General features: G+C 40.8%; 1 protein-coding gene across 7 annotated transcripts in view; it reads right to left on the bottom strand.

Annotated features, from left to right (window-relative positions):
• Positions 1-23,525, bottom strand: part of LOC135225745 (uncharacterized) — a 221,641-nt gene that overhangs the window by 174,429 nt on the left and 23,687 nt on the right. For all 7 annotated transcript variants that reach the window (XR_010317084.1, XR_010317083.1, XM_064265142.1 and 4 more), the window contains exon 3: positions 2,621-2,834. Coding sequence is in view for 5 of the 7 variants with exons in the window: in XM_064265142.1 (XP_064121212.1) it covers positions 2,621-2,834 (214 nt within the window). In the remaining 2 variants the exon portion in view is untranslated. The remainder of the gene's footprint in view (positions 1-2,620; positions 2,835-23,525) is intronic.

Below are 23,525 nucleotides of genomic sequence, written 5' to 3'. Positions count from 1 at the left end.
CCAGTAATTTGAATCAGAGAGAGAGAGAGAGAGAGAGAGAGAGAGAGAGGATAGAAGAGAGAGAGAGAGAGAGAGAGAGGAGAGAGAGAGGAGAGGCGTCTTCCGACGCTAACCGAGTTAAGGACAGAGAAAGTGTTCGTTTCGTTAAACGGTTTTTGAGATTATGATGATTTTCGACACTTTTTATGTTGTATTTTTCTATGTTTTTTAGTGACGCCTCATATGCGAACTAGTTTCCGAGCGAATGAATACATACTAGTTTACATATAACAGTCCAAAAGCGCAAACTACTGAAAAAAATCATTGCTTGTTTCCAGTATAATAACAAAACGAAGTTTCTGGTTAGATTACAACGCAAATTCCAAGTATCCAAAGAGAGCCATTATCCAGTAATTTGATTCATAGAGAGAGAGAAGAGAGAGAGAGAAGAGAGAGAGAGAGAGAGAGAGAGAGAGAGATGAGAGAGAGAGAGAGAGGAAGAAGATACGAGAGAGATGAGAGAGGCGTCTTTCGACGCTCCGAGTTAAGGACAGAAAGAAAATGTTCGTTTCGTTAAACGGCCTCTGACTCATGCCAGTAAATGTTTTTTGTTGATACTAATAATATAAGCCTATTTAAAGATACGTTTACTTTAATTAGTCTATATGATACGTAAATAGTAATCAACTGTTCTTGTAGCTCTCAATATTTGGCAAAATCGAAGTATCCAAAGAGAGACATTATCCAGTACGTAAAATTTGATCAGAGAGAGAGAGAGAGAGAGAGAGAGAGAGAGAGAGAGAGAGAGAGAGAGAGAGAGAGAGAGAGAGAGAGAAGAGAGAGAGAGAGAGAGAGAGAGAGAGAAGGAGACGCTTTGGCAAAAACAAATGGTCTCGGGGGTTTTTTGTTAGCTTCCTTCTGCTTGATGATCGTGGATTTATTGTAGAAGGATTTCGAACCATACTCGTTTGCCAATCGACGATACGAACGCCACGTTCATGCTTTGCTATAATTTCATGTTTTGCTTCCATCGAAATAATTTTCTTGGGTTTTTTCTTATCACCTGCTTTTGTCTTTAGCTTTGAGACCCATGGTTAATAATAAAATAGGACGAAAATAACACGAAAAAAAGGCGCAAATACAACGAACTAAACAACGACGTGTTAACATGCAGCACCAACAAACAAAACAGACTGAACGCCATTTATCGGTCGCCTATACAACTAACACTCATGGCAAAATCGTATCTCAAATATTTCGTTGTATATCAAAGCTTGTATTTTCGCAAATTTTCTGTTATATCTCAAAACATTCGTATATTAGGGCAATCGTATGTCAAGTTTCCAATGTAATTTGATCAGAGAGAGAGAGAGAGAGAGAGACGCTTTGGCAACAATGGTCTCGGGGATTGACGTAACGTTTATTTTCTGAACAGATAGGACAGGGAAAGTGTTCGTTTCATTAAACGGCCTCTGACCATGGCAGGAAATGTTTTGTTGATACTAATATATAAGACCTATTTAAAGATACTTTACTTTAAATTAGTCTATATGATACGTAAATAGTAATCAGCTGTTCTTGTAGCCCTCAAGATTTTGCAAAATCACTCCAGGTTGTACATAAAACTTCAAGAATGTAGTGTCACCAGAGGATTACAATAGTTTTTACCTTCAAGAACCAGCATTCTTTTATGAAAATAACTCCAGGTTGTACATAAAACTACAGGAAACAACATGTAGTGTAACCAAAGGATTACAAGTAAGGTTTTTATAACTTTTTATTAGTTTAAGACATATTTCCAAGCATCGTTCCGGCTTACGACGATTTTCGGCTTACGACGCATCTCAAGAACGGAACCCCCGTCGTAACCCGGGGACTGCCTGTATTTCAACTTTGGAAAAGTTTTCAACATTTCTATCAATGAGTATGAAAACCATAAGGAGAAGTTTTCAGCATTTCTATCAATGAGCACGAAAACCATTTTTTTTAAATAAAAATGCAAAAATAACATGAGACAGTCAAAGAATAGGTAGGCCCACCCAACACTCCCTTCAACTCTACTGGCACCCTTTTAAGAATAAACAAATGATTGGCCTGGTCTGGCCCCTCCAGCAAATACTTAGCCACTTAAAAACTATATATAAAGTAAAAAAGTAAGTGACACTGGCAAGGACCTCCCAACTCACTTCCACCAAGACAAACCTAGTCTACCGATCCTCACAATAGCCCTTTCTTAGTCAGCACATAAAATTAATGACAGTTGCATTTTTTCATAAGACATACAGAACTACAATTCCTTCAAGTCTGTGAAAACAAACATTTCTCCTCCTACTAAAGAGCTCCCCTTTCACTACATCTATCCCACCACTGAATAACCTTCCTTTTTGCTAAATCTATCCCTACCACTGAATATTATATGAAATACGGTATAGAAATTCTGCAAGTTTTTCCAACTTTTTGCTCTCCCTCGTACAAAATTTTTTTAACTGGCTGTCTACCAGTCATCAAGACTTTGCTAAACTACATCCTATCAGTTGAACGGCCAACCATTGTTTTCTCTTCAACTCATTACCACCATCTTATCACTTGCATAATTCTATGGGTTAATGCAAAACTTAACGAATGAAGGAGTGTTACATACCAATACCAGGACTGGTTCCGGAGTAACAAGATGATATTGTATCTTCCTTAGGTGAAAAACTTTCACTAACATGCATCCTTGAGAGAGATTCACCCAAAGACGAGGAATATGTATAATTTCGTAATGCTTTGAAATGAGGTGATCCCCTTAGATGTGCTTCAGCTGGAACAGTTCCAGCCATACTACGATGACACACCACACACTCAAAATAATCCTGTAAATATAAGTAACATAGGAATAAATATGTAAATGAATACATGAGCATAATATAAAAAGACCAGGAAGTATAAACTATATATATATATATATATATATATATATATATATATATATATATATATATATATATATATCCTGTAAATATAAGTAACATAGGAATAAAATATGTAAATGAATACATGAGCATAATATAAAAAGACCAGGAAGTATAAAATATATATATATATATATATATATATATATATATATATATATATTGTATGGTCCCCATATTAGCGGGGGGATGCGTACCAAGACACCTTCGTGAATAGTTGGAACCCCTATAAAAATGCTTAAAACCTCCTATTTCGTCAGTTAAAACTAAAAAAAACCACTAAAAATTTTCATACTTGGTTTTTTAAAGTTTTTTCACACACACACACACACACACAAAAAACAGGAACTTCTGGATATTTCTCAAAGAAAAATACGGCAAATAGGCAGAGTTTCCTCGAATAATGCAGGGAAACATTCCTGAGAACCTGCGAATGCGAGAGTCTGCGAATCCGGAGAATGTGAATACAGGGGGTCCACTGTACATGAGCTGATTCAATAGTTTTGAATATGCCTTGTGCGATATTCTGAATTTGGCGTGGCTTAGGCAGTTCAAAGAGTGCCATGCATCTCTATATTCCTTCTTGATTGTTCCTTGCGTCTAAGGAGCCAGATTAACCAATCGGCTTCTTGCATAATGATGCCATGTGAAGGGGGGCAATTGAGACAGAGGCCGCACCAGTTCATTAGCGGGTGCCATACAGCCCAGACTGGGTCGAGACGAATGTCCAGTGGCCGGCATCACCGTTGGCCGCCACACAAAGACGCATACGTATTGCCATGAGCATCTAAAACAGTCTAACCTCTCTCTCTCTCTTTCCTATCACCGCCACAAGTGTCAGTCAATAACAGTCTAACATGCCGTCCGGTTGTGCGCTTGCAAAGTTGACATAATAATTACGTACAAGTAAAGGTCACCTGCGTAGCCAGGAATACACCTGTGTTAACCATTCCCTTGATTACTATTTTTGCATGTCCTACATTGCATGCATGTAAACTTCTCCCCTGTTTTTCCTTCATATCCTGAACACACAAATGACTGAAATCAGATCATATAATTTTGGTGTCAGTCATGGGGTATGATGAGGTCTTATTAGTTCTTATGAGATATTAAGAGGTCATTTGAGGTCATGTGGTTTCAAACAAAAGTTAGTGCTGAATCATTTTTGCCAACAAATAGTAGTATGAAGTGAAATAAACATGGCAACGAGAGAAAGTTTAACGGACGGTGATAATGAGGGAAATGGTGAAACAAACGTGGGATGAAAACAGTTATAGCCAAAGTAATTGGCAGGAAAATGATGAACAGTGCTATGAACAGGAATTCTAAATTGAGTGGCCCTATGATTTCAAAATGCACAGTGCTAACAAAATACAGTGTACAATCACATGGCAGGATTTCGAAAAGTGCAGTGCTACCAAGAAATGCAAGAAATGGTGTACAATCACAAACCAAGATTTCAAAAAGCACAGTGCTAATCAGACAGTGTAAAAGCACACCATAAGATTTCGAAATGTGCAATGCTAACCAGCAAGACAGTACGATCGCGGAATTCATTATTAAATTACCGCTGTTAGACAGCTTTGCGACTGAATTCGGTGACGAAATGGCAAGAGAGATTTCGAATCGGTGGAAGTATTAACAAAATAGAAAAATCCGTTCAAGACAAAGAATGGTGTGGAAAAATTAAAAAAAAAAATTAAAAAGTTACAGTGCTGAGGCCGCCAAAGTCAAATGACGGTAGTGTTGTAGTGGTGGTGGCACCCAACCACCCTTCATGACCCCTGCCAGTACAAACTTGCGTAGCAGACCAAGTAGATGAGTAATGAACGTGTTTTGAACGGAGAGATGGCAATGGCAATGATGATAAGTCCAGCCCCATCAGAAAGGACGGAAGATGGCAGTAGCAGGTGGCATGGAGGTAATGCTGTAAAGTACCCCAGGTTATTCTCAGTGCCGTGTGGGACAGTTATGCAGTGCCCGGGAACATGGACGCCTGGTCTTATTGTGAGGGATGGGATACCAATCGCCATCCCTGAGAGGTAGGGGAGTAGAGAACTTGTCAACCTTCGAGTCAAGAATGCTGGTAGAGAAAGAGGTTCGACCAGAGCCTCTCCCCCTTGACCCCGTGGCAAGGGGGAAGTCCACTCCTATTTCTGATCGCGTCATATTGAAGAGTAGAGGGATGGTATTAAAGGTGAATAGTGCAGAAGTTCCCTTACCTATCTCGACCAGTGAAGGAAGTCACGATACCTGTTTAAGGTATGGATAGGATGACGCGATGTTAGAATTGGGAATAGCTGAAAGACATCAGATGACTGCCGGCAACCAGTGAGAGAATCCAGCAGGCATAATGTCAAGAAGATAGAAGCAAACTAATAGCGTCAGTAGCAAACTGCCAGCACCGCTGCTGTAGAGCTGCTGACCTGTGAGCACATTGCATAGAAAATGGGAACATCTAAACCATAAGGCAGAGAGAGAGGGACAGTACAGGATAGTGTATTGGGGCACTATGGGGATGTGATGAGAGATTACACTTCACACCCCAGGCGGTGGGAGACCTCGTCCCACCTTGAAGCAGTCTCCCTACCCGTGATTGCTAAAAATTGTAGCGAGACTGATATGTTTGTTTCAAGATTAGTCAGATTTTCATTGGGAAAGAGAAGTGATTTTTAAATTTGATAATGAAGAGAGAACAAATTGTGTTGTATCCCTGATATAGATGTCACCTGTTGTGTGAACGTGTTGAGCGAGTACTTTAGGAGTGTGCATGTGTTGAGTGTGTGTGTGTGGATTTGCTCTTCCGCCCTCTTCGATAAAGCAAACGTCCACATAATTTGTAAGTGCATGTAGGTGCCTTACATAGCATACCAGCACAAGTCCTGAATAAATGTGTCCATCACAAAGTGAACAGAGAATATCATCAAAACATGCTTATGCACTTTTGTTTCATGTCAATTATTGCCGAGAAATTTGCTTAACCCTTTAATGCCGATTGAACGTATTAAACGTAGACATAAATTGTCTGTTGGGTGCCGATTGGACGTATGGTACGTCGATACAAAGTATTTTTTTTTTTTACTTCGCGGAAAAATACTTAAAAGGCCTACCAGGAGAAAACTTTTGAATCACGCGCCTTTATCGCACTAAAACGTATCAGTGACACATCTCGGAAATTATTTCGTCACTTTGACATAATTTTAGCACCATTTTAAATTAGCCGTTACAAGTGCACCATTTTAAATTTAGCCGTTACAAGGAGTATTGTATGTGAAAATGTGTGCAATTTCATGTAGGGGGAAAAAAAGGAAAAAAAAAAAATCATAATTGTAGCTTTTATCAGTTTTGAAATATTTTCATATAAATAATGATGTGCCAAGTTTTCAACCTTCGGTCAACTTTGACTCTACCGAAATGGTCGAAAAACGCATTCAATCATTTACCATCATTTTGCAACAAATTGGAAGTCTTCACCAGAATATTTCGATTTACGGTGAATTTATGAAAAAAAAACTTTTTCTTACCTCCGAGGGCGCAGATAAATTTTTTTGTGCGATTGTCGTAATGTTTGCACCATTTTAAATTAGCCGTTACATTAAGTTTTATAATATGGAAATGTGCACAATTTCATGCACAATATGACTAAAAACAACCCTTGGTTGTAGCCTTTATCAGTTTTGAAATATTTTCATATAAATAATGATTAGTGCCAAATTTTCAACCTTCGGTCAACTTTGCCTCTACCGAAATGGTCGAAAAACGCAATTGTAGGCTAAAACTCTTATATTCTAGTTTTATATATGAAAATGTGTGCAATTTCATGTAGAATACAACAAAAAATAAATTGAAGGTTGTAGCTTTTCTCATTTTTGAAATATTTGCATATAAATCACAATAAATAGAAAAAACCACGTTCAGTCAACTTTGACTACTCTAGCACAATGTTTAGATTTATGGTGAATTTAAAAAAAAAAACACCTTTCATTAACTCTGCGCGCGGATTCTCTGCCGCATATCTCTGAAATGCGTACGTCGCATTCTCGTAATATTTGCTCCATTTCATATCAAGCGTTTCATAGTTTTATATATGAAAATGTGCGCAATTTCATGTAGCATACAACAAAAAATAATTGAAGGTTGTAGCTTTTCTCATTTTCGAACTATTTGCATATAAAAAAATATATAAAAAAATTCGACATTCGGTGAAATTTAACTTGTCCAAAATGGTCATAAACTGCAATTGTTAGCTGAACCTCTTACAGTATAGTAATATTCAATCATTTATCTTCATTTTGAAACAAATTGGAAGTCTCAAGAACAATAGATTTATGGTGAATTAAAAAAAAAAAAATAAATAAAATAAAAAAAAAAAAAAAAATCTTTTACGTCAGTCTTTACGAATCCATGCATAATTTTGTGATATTTTCTCTGTGTTACATTGATCGTTTTACAATGTGTTATATACCAAAATGATTGCAATTTAGTGTATACAATGAACAAATATTAACTAGTTAGCTTTAACCGTTTTGCTCACAGCGCAAATTTGAATAAAATATATGAAATTTTGTTTACTCTCTATCATATATCACATTATTTATATATTACAAACGATATTTGTTTCATTTCTGATGGTTGCATACTTAAAAACTTGAAAAAAAAAAAAAAAAAAAAAAAAAAAGGCAAAAAAAAAAAAAAAAAAAATAAACAAAAAAAAAAAAAAAAAAAAAAAAAAAAAAAAAATGAACACAACCTTGAAAACTAAGCGCAGTGTGATTTTTTGACAAAAATATTTTTTTCGCTTCGGCGCTCACTCCGAGAACCCCTCGGCATACGGGAGACGATTTTCATTTATACCCCTTCGGCGTTAAAGGGTCAATTTAAAAAAAAAAAAAAAATTTTAGTTTCAAGTGCATTTAAAGTCATATTAAATACACATGTTAATGCAATGCATTAATTTTTAATTAATTTCTACTGATGTGTGTGTGTGTGTGTGTGTGTGTGTGTGTGTGTGTGTGTGTGTGTGTGTGTGTGTGTTCCTTCTCATCGTCAACCTGTGTGCCTGGGAACTTTAGGTTTCCTGTGCTGTCATTTTTTGGCTTCAGCGACCAATCCTCATATCACTTGTATTTCTGGGCTCAGCTCGTGTCGGCCTATGAAAGTAATCCTTAATATCATCTTTCTAGGTAAAATATCCTAAAATTACCAGAGAAAAAACAAAATTAAGAAAAAAGTCAGTAAGACTGACTCGCTCACTCTTAAAAAAGAAGTGTCGGTATGAAATAGGGGCGAGTGTGGAACACTACCACGAGACAAACACCAATTAGAACTTCCTATCAGAATCCCCCTAAGAGAGAGCCGATACCAACGGGCGATGCAGCCTCTACTACTACTACTTTGAGAGGACTCCACGGACAGCAGCGCCCCTAGCGGTCATCCTTAATTTTTAGCGCCAGCATCTTGACGCAGTTTTCTCTCGTGCTGTTATTATTCTGGATTTATCTCGTTTTCTACGATGGAACGTTCAGCAATTGCCACGGCTAAGTTAAGTAACTCATAAGTAATATTTTATCATAGTTTTATCTTCCGGGTACCAGTATTTTCCTTTTTATAGGTCATATACGGTTCCCCGGTTGTCTCGTGGCGGCCATGCTGCCTCGTAAGAATTCCCGGTCCTCCATACTGGGACTCTTATACTTATGGGCTTATTTATCACGTTCATTGTTTTACATCGAGTTTTAGCTAGTTTAGCCCTCTTACCATCTCTTAGCTTGGTATTTAGGGCTATCATTATTTTATTCTGGCCCAGCATCCCGGCTCTTGCTCTACATCGGCTATCGCTGGCTCCGAGTAGGCTACTGTTTCTTGGAATAGTTGCCTCCTCCTGGGCTTCTTTCTCTTTTCCTAAAAGTGTCTCTTCCACCTTTCGATGTATTTTATTATTATTATTTAGGGTGTTAGGCTAGCCTAGGTGCTTGTTCCATGTATTGGTACAGCTTGGTTCACGTGCCCTACCACGGTTGTGGTGTTCGCGGCCTAGGCCACTAGTGGTCACGTGTTCCATAGCACCTCACCCTGCCCCTTCCCTCCCTCTCTGATGTAGGGAGGAGCTGGGGACCCCTGGGTTGTCATAACACCTCATAGCCTTCTCTCATTCCGGAGGTGCCGGGGGGTTCCACCAGCAGGGGGTTTTAGGGCGACCACTATGATTGGTACCGGGTCTACATATGGGTAGTGTGGAGGTGGGGAGGAGTAGGCCATCCCTTCCCCCACCCCTTTCCTCGCTCCCGCCGTGTTTCACCGGGACCTCCTTCCCCCCCATACCCATTACTCAGCCACCTCCCTTACGATACGAAAGGAGCCTTCCGTCGCAGCCGGGGCCCCTTTGGTTATAGGTTATTGGCTCCACTAGCTGGTAGGGTGGGTGGGTTACTATGGCATGGTCGTTTGCTTGCCTACTATATCCTTATATCTCTCCCCCGCTACCGGAAGGGAGCTTACCCACCCTTACCTACGCACTCTTCTAGCAGTAACGGGTGGAGAGGAAGTTGGTTTTGATGTTGTTACTGTACTATGTTAAGGATATATACCCTAATTAAGATATTTGCAATGAATTGTGTTTTTATACTAATTATGTTATCAAAACCCATCCCCGCCATTTTCCGTTGTGGTTTCCTTTACCACCACTCCTAGTTGGTTGATTCTTGTGCCTCCGCCACTGGCGGAGCCATAGCCTTTCTTCCACATGGTTACCACACGTATTTTAGCAGGGCTCTGGTTTCATCTAACTTTATCGCTCCGGCACCAGCGGAGCATATGTTAGGCTGTAAGTGTTTACTCTGTACTCATGTACGTTTCCACTTACAGGCTACCAACTGTCAGGTCCTCGCTTGCAATGCGACGCTGCATGACCCCTGCGGACACGATGAGTGCTAGTCTCACGCCCCTTGTGCCACCCTGTTCAACGACGGTCCATCGTCTGGCATCCCTCGGAGGCCTGCACCATTTGCTACGACCTGGTCGGTCAGCTGGTTGATGGGGTAAGACCATTATAAGGTTATTTTATCAATTTACTAACACTTTTAGTTCGTAAGTTTGTTAACCCTGTCCGCAATTGGTAGCTAATTCAGCCTTTCTTTCAGGCTAGCGTGTGAGGGAAGTCGCCCTCGCCACTCTGAAAGCGTGGGTATGGCGGCTTTGGAAAGAACGCCGCCAAGGGCCAGCCCTACATACTGGATAGGAAAGCTGGCCATCCAGATCTTCCCTGCGGGCAAGTCGACGGGCTACGTCGACCCCTTGTCCGCCGCCCCCGTAATAGCCCCCGCCATCCAGCAAGATCTCCAGCAGTCGTTGGGGCTCGTAGCCGCCCAGGAGCCAGTCCCGGACGTCGCCGGGCCTGGACCTGAACCTCGAGCCGATGGCGGTAGTGAGTGAGGATTTGTTGGTTGAGGTAGGTTTGTCGGGCGCCCAAGGTCTTTCCTTGGGCGCTCCTGGATCTTCTCCTGTCCCTTCCTCTTCCGCCTCTTTCCAAGGCTTTCCGGGATCTGAGATCCCTAGCCCAGCACTCCCGTCTCTCTCTGTACCTCCTAAGGAGAAGGGAAAGAGAGAACCGAAGACTCTGTCTAAGTCGACTTCTAGAAAGTCGTCTTCGTCTTCTTCGGCTAGGAAGTCATCGACTTCTTATGCCGACGCGGTGAAGGCTAAGCCAAGCTCTTCCCAGTCGAAGAGCTCTAGAGGCAAGGCTTCGAAGAGAATAGCTCGCGCTACCATACCGAGTCGTTGCCTTCTCCCGCCTCCGTTGCCCCCTCTCCGGCTATGCCGGCAGGGGTAGCAAGCACCAGCTCCTGCGTTCCTTCTCCTGTCTCACCAGGAATGATGGAGCAGGTAGGAGTGATGGTTGGTTCTCAAATCTCAGCTTGGGGAACCCGTTTTGAGCAGATGTTCGCACAATTGTCGAGCACTCGTCTCAAACTGGACAGGACCGTCCAGGAACTCGAATAGAGTAAGAGAGATGAGGATCGGATGACTGGGCTATCCCAGGCTCCTCCCCAGTATCCCCTCCTTCTTCTAGGCACGGGGATTCCTCCAACTCCCGTCTTAACGACTCTCTGCCAACTTTCTCTATGGAGAATCCATGGAGAGTAGCGGCCTACGCTCCCTTTAAGGACGGGATGATTTCGATCCCGGAGTTTGGCACTCGAAGGATTGAGGACTTCGAGTTCTATCCTCCGGGTCTGTCACAGCCTTTCATCGGGTATGCTAGGCTGACACCAACGGCTCTTACAAGGGAGGACAAGATCTCGAAGGAGTCTGTCCTCTACAGTAGAGACCACGCCCAACGGGAATGGGTTCACTGCCTTGAGGACTGGGAGTGTACTAATACTAAACTCCAGGCCTATAAGAGCCCCTTCACTATTTTCGCCACGGAAGAGGAGGTCTCTCTTCCGTTCGCCCACGAAATTGGTGGAGAAGGCTTCTAGGCAGTCCTCAAGGATGAGCCCCTTCCGCAGTTGAGAGAGTCGGAGTCCACTTCTCCACTCTTTCCCGCCTTCGGAGAGTTATGGGGAAAACCTGCCAGCTACTTTCACGCAGGGTAAACTCAAGCCGGACTGCGCTATGGACCAGTTCGGTGAGAAGTTGCCTAGGCTGCCGGGACTCCCTAATCCAGGCAGAGTTCGTAGCGAGCGAACTAGGTTTGGCAGGTCCCTTAACTCTATCATAGTCACGGAAATGGCTGCGCTGTCTTATGCGAACGAACCGCTATTCAAGATCTTACGCAAATCACAATTTCACACTGGTTCGTGCTAGACGCATTTTGACTTCTTCCAAGCCAGGAAGAAACTGTCGGAAGCATGTTCTTCAAGAGTGTACCTATCAGGCACGAGCCTAAATAGACTCTTGACTGCCAGCATGTGGGAGCGGATCTCTTCCCAGAGTCAGCAGTGAACGAAGTTCATCACGAAGCTGCTAGACTCAACCAGAGCCTTAGAGCTAGGTGGGCATTTCCTCTAAGAGGAAACAGGAATCCGTTCCCACTGCTGGCAAGAAACCAAAGAAGGCTGGTAGGAGGTTCCAGCCATATAAAAAACTCCACGCCTCAGCAGCAGTTTGTGCAGGCGGTCCCAGTCACCCAACAAGGACAACCTGCTACATCTAAACAAACTCAGCCTTTCCTCCTGGTGCCCCAGCAATCCCAGCCTTCGACCTCCTATGCCATCTCGCCTGCCTTTACCCTGCTTATGAGGCTCAAGGCTACTCTCAATCGAGGGGTAGGGCGAGAGGTTACTTTCGTCACCGTGTTGGCGCAGGAAGGGGCGCAAGGAGTAAGCAGTTCAGAGAGGGCGTGGCCAACCCAAAACCCGCCCATCAGCAATGAGGCTCTCCAGGTAGGAGGGAGGCTGTTCCTCTTTCCGCCACAGGTGGGGGTTCAGCAGTTGGGCACAGAGCATAGTGTCCAAAGGATTAGGCTGGAGCTGGATCCAAGATCCTCCAATCAAATCATTCCATCAGGTACCGTCAAAGGAATTGATAGATTACGCGGAAGAACTCCTTCAGAAAGGAGCTATTGCGAGAGTCAAGCAATCTAAAATTTCAAGGTCGCTTATTCAGCGTTCCAAAGAAGGCTCAACAAAAAGAAGGTAATCTTAGACTTGTCAAAGCTAAACTCTTTCATTCGCTGCGACAAGTTCAAGATGCTTACCCTCTCGCAAGTAAGGACCTTACTGCCGCGTGGAGCCGTCACATGCTCCATCGATCTTACAGAGCATACTATCATATCCCTATAGCCAGGCACTTCCGCCCATTCCTAGGATTCAGGCTAGGAAATCAGACATTCTCATTCAAAGTGATGCCCTTCGGTCTGAAGTGTAGCCCCCAAGGTATTCACAAAGATAGCAGAAGTGGTTGTACAATTGAGAGCTCAGGGAATCATGGTAGCGGCATACCTCGACGATTGGTTTAATCTGGGCACCAACAGTCGAGGAATGTCTCAAAGCTACCAAAAAGGTAGTTCGCTTTCTGGAACATCTGGGGTTCCAGATAAACAAAACGAAATCCAGACTTGTTCCGGAATCTCGTTTTCAGTGGCTGGGAATCCAGTGGGATGTGTCCTCCCACAATCTATCAATTCCAGTAGCCAAACGGAAGGAAATAGCAAAATCTGTCAGGCAATTTCTCAAGTGCAAACAAACGTCAAGAAGAAACCAGGAGAGAATCCTAGGGTCTCTTCAGTTTGCTTCAGTAACAGATATCCTTCTCAAAGCAAGGTTAAAAAGATATAAAATCGAATTTGGCGGTCAAAAGCAAACTCCAAATATCGAGACAAGTTGTCAGTATCCCACAGATCCTCCGCAACCAACTACGCCTTGGTCAAGAGTACAGAACCTAGCCAAGAAACAAGTACCCCTTCCAATATCCCCTCCCAATGTTAACCATTCACACGGACGCATCCCTAGTCCGGTTGGGGGGGATACTCTCAGTTCAAACAGTTCAGGGACTTGGTCAGTTCAATTTCGCCAGCTCCACATAAACGTGTTGGAAGCAATGGCAGTATTTCTTACTCTGAAGAGACTTCTTCCCCCGAAAAAGTCTCATCTAAGGCTAGTTTTGGACAGTGCAGTAGTAGTTCATTGCATCAACAGAGGAGGGTCCAAATCCAAGCATAGTGAACCATGTCATGATAGCCATCTTTGCATTAGCAAGCAAACACAAATGGCATCTGTCTGCCACTCACCTGGCAGGAGTAAGAAATGTGATAGCGGACGCCTGTCCCGGTCAGTCCCTCTGGTGAATCAGAGTGGGTCTCTGGGACGATCGGGTCATTCCAGTGGGTAAGCCGGAGAGTCCCCCAGGTCTCCAAGTGGACCTCTTCGCCTCACAAGCGAACCACAAGCTCCCTTGCTATGTGGCCCCCAACCTGGACCCTCTGGCTTATGCCACGGACGCCCTGTCGTTGGATTGGAATCAATGGAGGAGAATTTATGTTTTTCCTCCAGTGAATCTTCTCTGAAAGTCCTAGACAAACTAAGGTCTTTCAAAGGGATAGTAGCTCTGATTGCACCGGACTGGCCCAAGAGCAACTGGTATCCACTTAACTCTTGGAATTGTCTCCGACCTCAACGGATCCCAATCCCAAACTATCACAATCAGTACAAATGAGGACTGTGTTCGCTTCCTCAGGAACTCTCCGGACCCTAACTTTATGGACTTCATGAAGTTTGCGGCTAATAAAGATGCTAACATTGATCCACAGAATATTCTCTTCCTGGAATCAGATAAGAGGGAGTCAACCATCAGACAAATGACTCAGCTGTTAAGAAATTAGCATCTTTCTTGAGAGAATCGAACACTACAACCATGACAGTTATTTGGCTATATCCTTTTTCAGATCTTTATTTGAAAAAGGTTAGCAGCTAGCACGATTACCACTCACAAGTCGGCTTTGAAGAAAATCTTTCAAGTAGGTTTTCAGATAGATTTAACTGAATCTTATTTCACATCTATCCTAAAGCCTGTGCTAGACTTAGACCTTCTCAGAGGCCTACTACAGTTTCATGGTTCTTGAATGATGTTCTCAAACTAGCTTCAGATACTGACAACTCATCTTGTACATTCATAATGCTCCTGAGGAAGACTCTATTCTTATTAAGCCTAGCCTCAGGAGCAAGAATTTCAGAACTGTCGGCTCTATCCAGAGATGCGGGTCATGTGGAATTCCTCCCATCAGGAGAAGTTCTACTTGCTCCGGATCGTAGCTTTTTAGCCAAAAATGAAGATCCTCTTGCAAGGTGGGCTCCTTGGAAGGTTATCCCACTTCCACAGGATCCTTCTCTCTGCCCAGTATCAACCCTTAGAGCCTTTCTATCTCGTACTTCTTCTAGATCCTCGGGTGCTCTCTTCATAGAGAGAAAAAAGGTGGTACTTTGTCAGTTAAAGGTATTAGGCAACAAATCCTTTACTTCATTAAACAAGCCAACCCTGAGTCATTCCCAAAAGCACATGATATCAGGGGGATGTTAGCCACCTCTATTAACTATTTCCAACATATGAACTTTGAGGATCTTAGGAAGTATACTGGATGGAAATCCCCGACAGTCTTTAAACGGCATTATTTAAAAGTCCTTGGAATCTTTAAAGTTTTCAGCGTATTGCAGCGGGAAAAACATAGTTTTCCCTGATACTGCTTAGTAGTTGTAGTATTGATCCAGGTCTCCTTTCTACCTACTTCAACCAACATGCCTCAACCTATCACCAGGCTACTCATCATCATAGCCTTAGCCGTTGTGTGTTATAGTGGTCTGTCCCTTATTTTTTTGCTAGGGACAACCACATTGGTACTGATATGTACTCCAGTGGTCCTACCCTTATTTTTATACTAGGTTAGGCCACAATATGTTTGTATAAATTTTCCATTTAGACTTGTGATAACTTCAGTCACAATGTGTTTGTATATATTTGAATTACTTGTATTATTTGTATTAATGATGGATTTGAGTGTACCTACCCTTATTTTTATGCTAGGGTAGGACACATGTATGTATATAATTGTACTTATATGTTCTAAATAAGTAAATTCAAACAATTTCTTTGTTTTACATGCATATTATGTCATTGTTACTACCATTTAAGTACTTTAAGTTTACTAACATTCTGTTATTGTTTACCATAAGTTTAAGTTTTTTAAAGTACTTAGTTTTTGTATGCTGTATTTGATTTACTTATATTATATCCATCATTTTTAACATGTTTTTCATTTTTTCCTGTTTTTCCATCTTGTCTGTTTCTCTGGTACTCTTTCATAGGCCGACACGAGCTGAGCCCAGAAAAGGGGATTTTGACGAAGGAAAAATCTATTTCTGGGTGATTGGCTCGTGTCGCCCTATGAAACCCATCCCTTTTTATGGTTTGCTTTCCCCCCCTTGCAGGACAAGATGTAATTATATTTTAATTAAGGATGACCGCTAGGGGCGCTGCTGTCCGTGGCGTCCTCTAGTAGTAGTAGTAGAGGCTGCATCGCCCGTTGGTATCTGGCTCTCTCTTAGGGGGATTCTGATAGGAAGTTCTAATTGGTGTTTGTTCTCGTGGTAGTGTTCCACACTCGCCCCTATTTCATACCGACACTTCTTTTTAAGAGTGAGCGAGTCAGTCTTACTGACTTTTTTCTTAATTTTGTTTTTTCTCTCTTTGGTAATTTTAGGATATTTTACCTAGAAAGATGATATTAAGGATTACTTTCATAGGGCGACACGACCAATCACCCAGAAATAGATTTTTCCTTCGTCAAATCCCGTTAATTTCTAGTAGGTGTCGTTCTAAACTTGTACAATGAATTCCTGCACAGAATGTCGTGTGGGGCCCAAAGAGCAGTGGAAGTTATTTTATAGCAGGGAGCATCGTAGAGTTTCTACTCTTTCCTTCGTGGGAGGCATTTTCTTCTCCTTCCCGATGCCTCATCTCCTGCTGCTGTCACACCCCATGCTAGTGTTGTGCCTTTGTCTGGTTCCTTTTCCTCCATCGATTCGTCGTTGGAAGTATCAGGAGGTCCTCTGGCTGCTGTATTATGCAATGTCGGTCCCTCTTCCTCGCGAGTTAATTAAATTCCCAAGAGTGAGGCAGCTTTTTCATCAGTTTCATTAACTTCAGATTCGGAGGTGTTCAAATTGGCAGCGTTCTGGGGGACACCTGGGCTATTGGGTCCACCCTTCTTGGTTGCTCACTGCCGCTTTGTGTAGAGTAGAGGGAAGCCGTGGCATCAACCCGGCTAGTGACATCTCTCTCTCTCTCTCACACACACACACACACACAGAGAGAGAGAGAGAGAGAGAGAGAGAGAGAGAGAGAGAGAGAGAGGACTGTGCCTCTCTGCATCACACGATGAAAATGATATTATTTGTGATGAATCTTACCTGTTAAAAGTTAGCAGATTCCCGCATAAGAAGAGGATGGTGGGTAGTGCAGCTGGAGAAAAATAACCTACCATTCGAGCTAAAGGTTTCTTGCATGAAACCCAAAAGATTCACCCGATCCGGAAACCCTTCTGGATTTTACTATCATCAGAAGTTATACTTCGATTCAGCCAGCATGGTACATAAGGGGACCCCTGTGCCTGGGCCCAAAACTATACTTTAACCTCTTCCCGCTCAACCCCGTGTATTCTCGGGTTTAAGATAACTGTCATATTTCAGTAAGCCGAAGTATACTTGAAATTCTGTTATCTCTTTCCTAGCAACTCCCAGTAAACTCGGCTGTTGTTTATATTAGTCTCCCACTATAGAAAGCCGTTTTCTATGGATATATAGAAAGCTGTTTTCTATGGATATGTTGTTTATATTATTATTATTATTATTATTAATTTTTTTTTATTTTAAGCCCAAGTATACTCTAAATTCTGTTATCTCTTTCCTAGCAACTCCCAGTAAGCTCGGCTGTTGTTTATATTATTCTCCCACTATAGACAGCCGTTTTCTATGGGGGAGTAAGCTCGGCTGTTGTTTATATTATTCTCCCACTATAGACAGCCGTTTTCTATGGATTTTTTTTTTTTTTTTTTTTTATTTTTTTTTTTTTTTTTTTTTATAGACGCCGTTTTTATGGATTTTTTTTTTTTTTTTTTTTTTTTTTTTTTTTTTTTTTTTTAAAGAATATTGTAGCTACATTGGCGCCAGTTGGGCATTGGAGACTAGTACTTTCATCAAGCAGGATTTCCATTGTTTTTCGTGTATTTTCTTTTATTATAACTATATAACTATCATGAGTAGTGAGTGTGACAGTGATACAGAGTTATTATGATGGAATGGACGATTCAGGGAGCGAAAGTGATGGTGATATGACGTCGGAATTCTCTGATGATATTGTTCCTGATAACCAAGGCTGGCAAAGAATAAACATTACAGATGATAAACCAGCCTCCCCTCCAAAGCCCCCATTTCCCTTTATTAGTGATAATATAATATTCATCATGTATATAATACTGAAGACGATGAAGAATATACATATATTCAGTATTTAGTCATTTCTTGATGACAATATTTTAGACATTATTGTTACAGAGACAAACAGGAATGCTGAACAAAAGTCAAGTGGAAAATCAGAAACAGAGAAAAAGAAATGGCATCCAACATATCGGGAAGAAATAAGGATTTTCCTTAGTGTTATTTATGGGCTCAGCCGTGTCGCTCCATGAAGTAGGTTCCTTCAGCACTATTTCTAAGGTAAGATATTGCTAAAATACCAGAGAACTGCTAAATTGGACCTGCCAGATTATTACAGCTCGCTCACCTTCATTTAAAAGGTGTCGGTATAGATCTGGGGCGAGTGAAACTCACTACCACGGCACCCACTCCAATTAGCCTCTCCTACATTCCTTCAGGTAGCCGTACGCCATACGCACAAGTTTTTTCTTTCTCTTTGTGTTTTTGCTATATTGGATTTTTTCCTTCGTTATGGATCGTCAATCTCCATCTGCATCCAAGTTGAGGGGGCCGGCCGGCTAATGCCCTTTTTTAAGGACAGGACTTTGATATTCATACCACTTACTAAGGTGACTTGGAGCATCTCCAAACCACTTATGATTTTTGCCTCTGACCTTCGGTTTTGTGTCGCCAGGGCAATTTATCCCAAAATAACCATTTCAAATTCTATCTCCTCCCTTGATATTTAATATTAAGACCTGGGATTACTAACATATATGGACCTGATGTAGACCTCCAATCAAATGGAGTTTTTTTTTTCTAAAAGTAATTTTTTTGCAAGATATGAATTTTTCAATATGGTAAAAAAATAAACCGTATAAATCAGGAGAAAAAATTTATAAAAAAAATACGAAACAAAAATTGGAAAAAAGGGCTCTATTTGATTGTTCTATAATGTCTTTCTGAGTTATATACCAAATTCCAATGTTATAGCTTTAAAACTAAGTGAGAAGATAGATTTTGAAGGTCAAAAAGTATAGTTTTGAGATACGGGCGTTCAAAGTTTTCCTTTGTATTTCTATAAGACAATGTTAATAAAATAATGATCATTATGAATGTATATTTTTTTTTGTTGTATTAATAAACCAAAACTATTTTATTTATAATTTAATCATAAATGATGATCCCTTTGCTCATATATCGCAGCCTGGGGCACTGCTTGAGGCAACATGGGGCACTCCTTCCTACGCAATTCTCTCTCTCCCCTTCACTAACTCGGCTTATTACAGCGAATTTTCTTCTTCTGTATGTTAGCGAGATGTTTTCCTTGTATTTTCCTCTTTGGCATGATGAAATTCTTGCCCGAAACAAAGATAAACAAACGTAAATGCAAGAGAATGTCAAGAGGTGAAACTCGAAGGCGTACTCTTTTTTTACAAAGACAATTTAATAAATCATGATTATTATGAATTTCATATTACATTTTGGGTTTTAAAAAACCAAAACTTTGTTATTTATCATAAATGAAGATCTCTTTGCTCAAAGATGTAGCCTTGGGCAAAGTGTGACGTGTGCTGTCAAGCAAGAGACGGGGGTGGGCGGTTACTAAGCAACCCTCCCCTCTCTCTTCACTAAACTACGCATATATTATGATATTCTGTAATAATACTAGAGCGATTTTTCTTCGTCTGTATGTTAGCGAGATGTTTTCCTTGTCTTTTCCTCATTGGCATGATGAAATTCTTGCCGAAACATACGTAAAAGCAGGCGTATGTCAGAGGTGAAATGGAACGTGTAGACTACTCGAAGTCTGTGATCGCACTAAATCAGGACTCGACTTAGGTAGCTGAGCCTGAAGTCTCCTTCTCGACTCGGGGAATGTCTACAGATGCCATTTCTCCCAATTTCTTTGACAATAATTATCAAAATTTACGATAATAGAGGAAATATTGCATTTTCTTGTACGGATCAATGTTATAGGCTTAATGAGTTACGTTAACTAATTACCCTGTAACTACGAAAGTAAGAGGAATTTTGACAAAATATTTCGTATACGTATTCTCAATTGCCATATGAAGCTCCACAAAATTTTTCATGACTTTGCATTTTTCGCCCTATACCTCCATATATAGGGGTTCCGGCCGGCCCCCTTAAGTACTGGTTTTAGTCATTAGAGCCTTCCCTTTGCGTATCGCTTCGGTTTCACGCGGTCTTCCATACCTTGTGATCCGATTAGTAATAGCGCTTTTTATTTATTTCCCCGTGTTTTGGATGCTATTTTTGATGGTTATACATTTATTCTTGTGTTATTTTATTTTATTTTGTTGTTTCTTGTTTGTGCACTGGCACAGGGTTTTTCTTTTGTGTACATCTCTTTGTTTCGTGTTCTTCGGGACAAGCGTTATTTTTCATTAATGTATTCATTTTATTTTTATAATAATCTTTCCAGCAGGAAAAAGTGTGAGCTATGTGGATCCGAAGTTAGCAGCCCCGGTCATCGCCTCTACTCAGGCCGCAGTTGCTGAAGAGTCGGAGGACACTTCGCAGCAGGAACTAATGGTGGAAGAGCCTGCTCCGGATATGGTTCAAGAGCCCCTGATTTTAGACATGGGCTATGGTAAGATTGGTAATGAGGCTATTCTTCCTAGTGCTCCGGGTCTTTCCTTGAGCGCTTCTGATAATTCTCCTTCGTCTTCTAATTCTTTTCAAGGTTTCGCCGGCGGATTACCTCCATCTAGGTTGAAATCCCTCTCGGCAATTCCTGAAGCTACAGGGGATTGTAAAGAAACCTGAAGAAAGGTAATCTGGTCAAAGATGCCTTTGTAACACACCAATTTTTGCTAAAATTATGCCACATTGCAGATTTTGCAAAATAAAGCAGTATTTGCATTTGTCAAATAATGAGGATTTTGACCCTGCCACTCATCCTTGCCCAAAGCTCAAAAAAATTTGGAAGTTTAATAATAGCATTGTTAGCAATTTCAAAAGTATGTACACGCCTGCACAAAACGTAGCTATAGATGAAAGTCTTTTACTTTATAAAGGACGTCTTGGTTGGGTGCAATATTTGCCACTAAAGAGAGCTAGATTTGGGATACAATATTTCATGTTGTGTGAATCAGAATACGTTTGGAATTTCGTCATTTATACAGGTCAAGGAACAATGTTTGATAATGATTATGAAGACCTTCCCGTGTCTTCAAAAATTGTTATGACGCTGATGAAGCCATTACTGAAAAAAGGCTATTGCCTTACAATGGATAACTATTATAACTCTCTCCAATTAGCAGATTTACTGACAGAAAATGAAACAGACATATATGGCACTGTCCGTGTGAGTAAAAAGGAAATGCCCTCTAGATTGAAAAAAGAAAAACTGCAGAAAGGCGGTATGGTGGCTTACAAAAGAAGAAAAGTAACAGCAATAAAATGGAAGGATAAGAAAGATGTTGTCTTACTTTCCACAGTGGATAACACAGAAATGGTAGAAACAGAAAAAAAGAGGAAAATTGGTGAAGAAGCCTAAACTAGTTATGGACTACAATAACACAATGGGAGGGGTTGATAAAGTAGATCAATGTCTCCAGGATTATTCTCTTACAAGGAAAAGGAGAAAGGTATTACAAGAAAATATTCTTTCATATTGTCTACTTCGCATTGTGGAATTCCTATCTTTTGTGTCTCAAATCAGGAGAAGCAACAGCTCTAAAGTACAGTCTTCAAGTGATAGACGAGACAATTTCCGAGAAAACTCGGCCTTGAGAAGTTATGTAATAAATGAAGACTATCCTGACAAAAATAATTTTTTTTTTAAAGAAATATTCGAGGTGATTTATCACTCTAGCATATACTTTAGAAATAAACAATAAAACAAATATGCTTCATAAAGACTGGAAGTTGGGATAAAAAATGTGAGAGGGAAGGGGTTAATGATATAAAGGTACGTACGTTCCTATACAAAATTTGTACCTTCACCAACCCCCCCCCCACCAAATTAAAAAACAGCCAAAGAATTTTTTTTTTTTGTCCAGGAACAGACTACCCGCAAACTAGTAGTGGACTAAGGTCTTTACTGTTTTCAAACATGGTTCTGCATACTCAGGTAGTGAGCGGGTATAGTATGTATATATATATATATATATATAAAAAAAGGCATTTCTACTGCGCCACATCAATCCTATTCTGAAGCGACAAACTGAACACTAATAAGTCAACTTTGCCTCCAAGCTTAACCACTGGCAAAGACAGCTAAGTTTTCTAAACCTTCGATGACAACATCTATGTTCCCTAATTCACAAAAAAAAAAAGGTTAACTTTGCCTCTTCTAGGATTAACCTTTGAAAAAAATGTTCTAGGTGTCTTAACCATTGATAAAGATGTTCAAGGTTTAATCTCAAAAATTTTTAATAAATCTGAAAGGTTTTAATTGGCCCCAACAGGACAGAGAAGTTTCCTCTTCTTCCCAACTAAGGTAAAATGTAGCTGTAACATTTCCCTTAGCTCTAAGGCAAAAAGATACATTCCCTTTACAACAGCTTAAAGATGGGTGCTGGCAATAAATTTACCTGTTAACTACTGATAGTGATAAATAAAAGGTTTCATAGTAAATTCAGATAGAAGTTTAGAACCACATCTAAACTCCAGAGAGACTGATATAGAGATGAAGGAGTCAACACCTTTTAGTGCTGATCCTCAGCAAGATCTAAAGGACATGATGCAATAACGAGGAAAGTATGGAACAATAACTTTGGAAGTAGACAGTGGTAAGTCTTACTATCTCTAAACAGAAAACACTATGTCTACAAGGTTCCAAGTAATGAAAATTCCTCTAGAACAGCACCCTCAACAATACATATACTACCGTTTCTGGCCCAAGGCAACACAGCAGTTTTCAATTCAGTACAGATCCTATGATAATTTCAAAATCTATTATTAGGAGGGGGCATTCTAAAATCTCCGAGCAGTTAAGGAGATGCATAAGTTAACAGATGTGTATGGAATTGTGTAGTTGACTTGATTTGCTCTTAACGGAAGAAAGAGAGACCTACAGAGAGCATTAGAACTTTTGAAAATCATTTGCCCTAAGGCTACAAAGGCTCTACAGGAGACACGAAGCAAGTCTTGAACTTAATTTTGCCCAATAGTATTTAAGAGTAAATATACAAGGGGCAGCCTTTCGAGTCTGAATTAGGCCAATTTAAGGAAACATTCACTGGTCTACCCTGAGGGCCATCAATGTAGCAATCGTTCGGCTGTTCCTGTTCCCACAGCAACTGCCAAACTTACAGATGCAAAGGCCATTGTAGGCAGTTTTTTCATTCTGAATCCCCACTTGCCAAAAACATGTCCTTCCATAATATGAATTATCAAACCACTATGTCGTTCATTTCACTCAAAGGAGCAAACTTCCCACTAAGATTTAGTTTCTGACAAGGATAAACCAGCTTTGCATCCTGAGAGTATAGTGTTGACAATTCTATGTTGCATGAAAGTATAATGACGCTGGTTAACACACTTTGTTTGAGTTGCACGACAAAGGGAAAAACCAACCCTGGACTTAGGCTCAAGAACAAAACGGACAATTCTTGGTTACAGAGTCACTCCTACGGGCCTGGAGACAATGACGGTTTTGGATTACTTACAAATTTAATGAATGTTAATTGTAAGACATAATTCTTACGCCGAA

The sequence above is a fragment of the Macrobrachium nipponense genome, chromosome 13 (assembly GCF_015104395.2).
Source record: "Macrobrachium nipponense isolate FS-2020 chromosome 13, ASM1510439v2, whole genome shotgun sequence".
Classification (NCBI taxonomy): domain Eukaryota; kingdom Metazoa; phylum Arthropoda; class Malacostraca; order Decapoda; family Palaemonidae; genus Macrobrachium; species Macrobrachium nipponense.
The sequence above is the reverse complement of the archived record's forward strand: the minus strand, read 5'-3'. Positions and strand labels throughout refer to the sequence as shown.